The sequence below is a fragment of the Sinocyclocheilus grahami genome, unplaced genomic scaffold (assembly GCF_001515645.1).
Source record: "Sinocyclocheilus grahami isolate Dianchi unplaced genomic scaffold, SAMN03320097.WGS_v1.1 scaffold32.1, whole genome shotgun sequence".
Classification (NCBI taxonomy): domain Eukaryota; kingdom Metazoa; phylum Chordata; class Actinopteri; order Cypriniformes; family Cyprinidae; genus Sinocyclocheilus; species Sinocyclocheilus grahami.
The window spans coordinates 3,746,033-3,752,261 of record NW_015505211.1 but is presented as its reverse complement, the minus strand read 5'-3'; the positions used below and the strand labels follow the sequence as shown (position 1 = coordinate 3,752,261).

General features: G+C 44.5%; 1 protein-coding gene across 1 annotated transcript in view; it reads right to left on the bottom strand.

Annotated features, from left to right (window-relative positions):
* LOC107578695 (protein furry homolog) overlaps positions 1-6,229 on the bottom strand; it is a 58,066-nt gene that overhangs the window by 36,641 nt on the left and 15,196 nt on the right. Inside the window, exons 2-3 of the mRNA XM_016264627.1 lie at positions 2,557-2,747; positions 562-615 (exon numbers count right to left, since the gene is read on the bottom strand). Of these exons, the coding sequence (XP_016120113.1) occupies positions 562-615; positions 2,557-2,747 (245 nt within the window). The remainder of the gene's footprint in view (positions 1-561; positions 616-2,556; positions 2,748-6,229) is intronic.

The following is a 6,229-nucleotide window of genomic DNA, read 5'->3' as shown; positions in this document are numbered from 1 at the left end:
CACTGGATAGCTGGCCAATCACAGCACACCTCACTTTTTCAGACCGATGAGCTTTGTAAAAATCAACACGTTTCGGAAAGGCGGGGCATACACTCTTAAAAATAATGGTGCTTCAAAAGGTTCTTCAAGCGATGCCATAGAAGAACCATTTTTGGTTCCACAAAGAACCATTCAGTCAAAGGTTCTTTAAAGAACCATCTCTTTCTTACCTTTTTATAATCTGAAGAACCTTCTTTCACCACAAAGAACCTTTAGTCAAACAGAAAGGTTCTTCAGATGTTAAAGGTTCTTTATGGAACCATTTAGACAAAAAGGTTCTTCTATGGCATCGTGAAGCACCTTTATTTTTAAGTGTGTAGAGGAGAAACAATAATGTACAGTATGTGGAAAATAATGTGTTTTTTTAACCTTAAACCGCATAAACACATTTCATTACACCAAATACACAAAATAATGTTCTTTTTAGCAACATCATATGACCCCTTTAATTGTGAGTGTGTATCAGGCAGGATAAAAGTCTTAAATGTCAAGAAGGATATGCAAAATGTCTCTTGATCTCACCTGATCGAACTGTGGGTCTTCTCCTCTTTGTAGAGATTTGGTGAGGGGCTTTTCCTGCAGAACATCAAAAAGAACTTAAGAGTCATAGATCATTGGCTTCAGATTCCCAGCTAGAAATCAATCTTTCTTTTGTAATGAATGAACTTGACATAACATATAACCAGAACCACACAGAATCTGCACTCGCAGACCTTCACAGACTTCAGACTTAATTCAGGTGAAGAAGAAGCAGAAACAAGCAACAGCATATTTAAGCAGATGGATTTAAAAAATAACACAATCTCATCAAACAATAAACAGCATATAAATCACATATATATAATCATATAAGACTACCTGGACGTAGTCTTTGACAAAAATTTTATTTTCTCTGCTTTTTGTTCAAAAAGTTGCTTTTTTAATGAAACTTATCCACATTCAAGTGTTGATAAAATAAGAATACATGAAGCTAGAATAAAATTTTGTTTAAAAGCAGGCTCGTTTCTTCCTTATGTTGTATTGCATGTTCAGCTATTCACACAGCAAAATATTCTGGGGGCCATGAACGTTTTGTGAAAATTATTAAAAACGCTGCCGGTGACTGGCAACTTTAATAAAAAAAACGCTGGCAGAGAAAGAGTTAATTTTAGAGGCTAATTTTAATCAGGCTTTCAGGCTGCCAATAAAACTGTAGTACTCTCAGCTTTGTTGAACACATGATTCCATGTTTCCACTGCAAAAGCTGTTAAAAAAATTCCCCCCCAAAAAGCTTGTCTTAATGTGCCTATGGTACTCACATGAGCATTATCAGTGATTGAAAGATGTCAGCAAAGACTCTTCTACTGATTTTTAGCGCTAAAACAACTGTAGGTCCTCTGAAGTTCATTCATTTGATCCCAACAGAACTAAATTTAATCTGAAGATCCCACAGCTTTAATGTGCAGGTGTGGGAAACTGGGCCATGAAGCCAAGAGAACGACTTAACTGGGGTTGGGTCTGGAGGTCAAATCAAGTGATTAACCCCATAACATGCAGACACACCCGTGGACACACGCATGCACACTTTCAGGATGACGAGGGTGGACAGGGTCAAAAGAGAGCTGTGATTCTACAAACAGGTTGAATATAGATGTCTAGGTCATGGCTTTGTTCTGTTCCTAAAGGTAATCATTTCTATTATGGTTGAACTTTGTGCCTCTTAAGACATGAATCTGATACAAAGTTACAGCAGTGATCTATAAATTGTGAACTGTACATTACTGTCTGTTGACTTAAAAATGCACCTGACAAAACTCAGCACCTCAACTCTGATGACAAAGTCATGAATGTGAAATTGATTCATTAGTTTAAAGCACAAACTGTTTGGGCGCAGTATGTCTGTGCACAGAGATATTAGTTAAATAGGTGTGCTGAGAGCTTTGACTGCTTCCTGTTTGGTGCATAAGCTTTTTGGCTTGAAAATACCAAGTAGACGAAACCCATTCCTGTCCACTTAAATCTGCACTCCAGCATAATGGAATTACAGTGATACAGAGAGACCAGGCAACCTGAGCCACTGCAGCAAAAACAGACACAGTATCTCACGGCTATTAGTGCAGTTTGAAGATATATTGTGAAGTATTAACATTCGACGCCTGCCAACTAAAGCAATTACAAATGAAAGCCACAGCATAGTCATTAATAACTATGCCAGAACTGTTAGATATCTCTCTTTCTCTGTCTAATTGATTTAGACAGCATATTGTACACTTCTTGTTTTTCTACACTACTCAACATACCAGATAATCAGCTAAAATTAGGCGTAAGAAAGCCTCAAACCAAACTCTGACTTGTGGCGACTGATTTTAATATGGACTAGACATTATTTACTTACATTTGAGGTCTTATGTCTCAGATGATCTCATGTAAATGTTTTGGAAAATTATATCCCAAGAGATGTTAAACTTTGTCTTGCCTGAAAAATGTCTGACATCAAAAAATAAATACATTTTAAAAACATAAAAAGAGGTCTCTTACCAGTGGTTCTGCCATGATGATGCGTATTTTGCGTTCAGACAGGGTGGTGAAGTTGGCGAACAGGCTTTTGAGGACATACTCTCCCGGTTTGCTCTCGGGGTCCACGGTAACTGGCATCGTGGCAATGGGACCTTTCCTCTCGCCTAGAGTGCTGCTCACTTGGGGGAGGGGGCGCTTTCCTACGGGGGATGCTGGGAATGCACAAAAAAACTGTATTAGATTATCATGGATCTTAGTAGCTCAACTATTGTGCTAATCATTCTACATATGACTTGGTGGGCAGTGCACAAGCTCTGACATGTGTGGTGCTAGTGACTCGAGTGAATACAACTTGGGTGATTTTCTGATCCCACACAGAGGCAAAAGTTACTGGCCAATCAAATGCTTTGAGATGGAATCAACTTGTCAAATTAGCAAATTAAAAAACATGACAGATATTTTGACAGATATGAGATACTGAAACTGGTGCTGTCAGTGTTAGGGTTGAGGCCCGAGTCTGTGCCTTGAGAGCACCATCTCACATCAGCCTGGGATGGAGCAGCTGGTGTTTTCATTTTTGGCATGACCATGTCATTGCTCCCAAAGGGGGAAGGGGGGGCAGCAAGCTGGCCGGGGCCGGGGGAGCTCACGTCATGTGGCTGCAGGGGCTTCGAGCATGTGCTCCTCTTAGAATAGACCCCTGCATCCTCACAAGTCACAAGCAGCAAAACGAATAGAAAGGATTAATATCCTAACAGGATAAGGATCCTAACAGCAATATGAGCAGTTTAAAGATATATGCAGTAACTTAAAATGAGGCAATTACCTCAAAATTATGATTGCATAAGTGCTTTTATGAACAGTAAGAGATTAAGACTGTTAAAGGACTGTTAAAGGGTTCTCTTATTAACTAGTTTTTGCTCATTTAAAAATATAGCAATCCATGTCAAAACAGTGATGCACTGTTGCTTAATCCCCTATTCAAGCATCAAAAGTAGACAATTCCTCCACACAGTCACAATTACACTTCTCAAGTCTTCGGTGTCAACTAGATCTTTTCAGTTTTCTGAAGAAAATGTGAGTGGTGTTTGCCCGTGCAAAACATATTGACGCAAAGTTACAGTGTTGTGGATGTTTGTTTGTCAAAGCATCCATGCAGTTGCGGTCTCTGTAATATTCTGGAGTTCAGATATGGTTTTTCAGTCTGCGCCAATGAAGAAATGCATGTCAGGCTGATATTTTGCCATCTAAAATTCCTCTGGCAGACCTCAGTACTTGGGACAGTTTAAACTTCACACCATGTTAATGGGAGTTCATGACCTAACACTAGGGTTCCACTGCTCAGGTCAAGGGTAGAACAATGGAATGATTAGTACTTGTGCTAAATGACATGAGACAAACCACCTAGACAGAAACCCGAATATTTAGAAGCTGTTGGATGCCTATTATCAAGTAAGACCAAAATAAGACATTGAACATTTGTTAATCATCAATTTAAACTTACTACATATGGTTGGCTTGACAGTCATCTGTAAATAACACTAACGTCAACTACGTTATTTATGGACAAACAGCGGACATCAGTTGACACCTCCGAAGTTGCTGTTGAGCCAGAGCGGTTCAAACTGAATGAGCAGGGGAGCTGCTAGAAAGGAATTTTGAAATATTCTGCTTGCTTCATGAGCCTTGAACAACACACTATCAGGAATCCACAGAATGCAACCTCCTTAGAGCAAGCGTTGAGAACATGAACAACACCCACGCACCCACAGACCTTTCGCTCAGTGGCACCTACCAAGGCCCTTGATGAAGCTGATGACGCTGGCCCGACTCCACCGCACGGGAGACAGCTCCATGATGCGGCCGTGTCAGTTCCAGTAATCCGAAACAAAACTAGCCCTTTACCTCCACCAGAGCTCCATACTTCCCATCTGTCTTCCCACCCTGTCTTTGTGGACCGACACCATGCTGGGCAGCCCTATCAAACGGCCACGAACTTGGGATAGCAGGGCTTTGCTCTTGGAGTTATGGGAGTAAGAGACCGCAAGTTCAAGGAAACACAGCCTTCCTGTGTAGCTCCTAGTAGTTTTGATAAAAGCAAGCACTAACTGAGGAGAAGGTCAAGCTGGAATTCAAGCAAAGCCAAGAGAGAGAGAGTGAAAGATTGAGTGAGAAAGAGAGAGGGTGGGAGGGAGGGACTATGTGGTGCTATATTTAACCTCAGCACTGACACAAACTCTTCTAACACATTCATTTCTTTTTACTGGGTGTACACACAATTAATATTCAAAACATACAGTACATATGTATATGTATATATGCACCTCATCAGGCAGCGGCTACATAAGCCACGCAAGCCCTGCCATCTAGGAGATTCCGCCATGAGACTGAGCACTAACTCGCCCTCTTATTTTCCCCACAGAAAGCAGCGTGTGACCGACCAGCCCCACAGGAGCACTGCACGGACCCTCTGCACTGGGAAGACGGAAGAGAGCACTCACGGCACCGGAGCACCTACCTGGACCTTTCTCACGAGCACCCCTCACCCCAATAAATCCACCCTCCGGGGTCTTGATTGAGATTTCTTGTCGTGTGATTCTTCACCCCGTTACACTGGTGGAGAATGCAGGCGAATCAGTGAAGAAGGAGGCCCTCACTTTTTTTTTTCCTTGGTTTTGTCTCCGGTTTCTGTCACAGGCGAGCGCTCCTCCCCCACCGTGGACGAAATCCTCCAGCGGCTCACCGAGGTTAGCATCCACCAGCAACAAATTGTTGAGCACCTTGCCACCCGTCAAGGAAAGACTGTGTGCCACCGCCGCTCAATGCGTTCCGCTGCCGGACCCCCGAGTGCAAGCCGCGAAGCTGCTACCCAAGCTGACCCCTCATGATGACGTAGAAGCCTTCTTACAAATGTTCGAAGCGACGGCCACCTTGGAAGGGTGGCATCAGGATGACTGGGCACAGGTGCTGGCTCCCCTGCTAACGGGCAAAGCGCAGCATGCATACTTCGCTCTTCCCGCCGCCTCCGCCGATCAATATAAGGAGGTCAAGAAGGAAATCCTAGCCCGCCTGGGGTTATCACCTATCTGTGCCGCCCAGCACTTCCACGAGTGGGAGTATAAGCCCCGTCTGCGGGCCCGTGCCCAGGCCGCCGAACTCACACTACTCACGCAGCACTGACAAGTTCCCGCTCGCAGGGTGAACATTTCGGCCGCTCCCGGCGCCTGGCCGGTGGAAGTCGGGGTCATGAAGGATCTTCCCGTCCCCGTGCTGATCGGGAGAGACTGGCCAGAGTTTGACCGCCTGCTGGCCAGAAGGAGGAGGACCATGACAGGACCTCGTCAGCGGCCCGTGCTTCTGGCCTCGGATAGCGGGAGAGAAGGTGAATCCCCCTCCCAAAATCCTAACGTCTTAATCCTAACGTTCCAACAGGTGACGGGAGGGGGCTCATTTGGGAAGGAACAGCGGGAGGACGACAGGCTGAAGCATGGATGGACCCAGGTCCGGGTCATCGAAGGCAAGGAGGTTCAGCCTGGTCCCCACCCTCTCCCGCATTTCGTCGTGCAAAATGGCCTGCTGTACTGTGTCGCGCAGCGAAGGGGGGAGGAAAAATTGCTGTTGGTGGTGCCACGCACCAAAATGGAGACCGTACTGGAGCTGGCTCACTCCCATCCCTTGGCAGGGCATCTCGGAG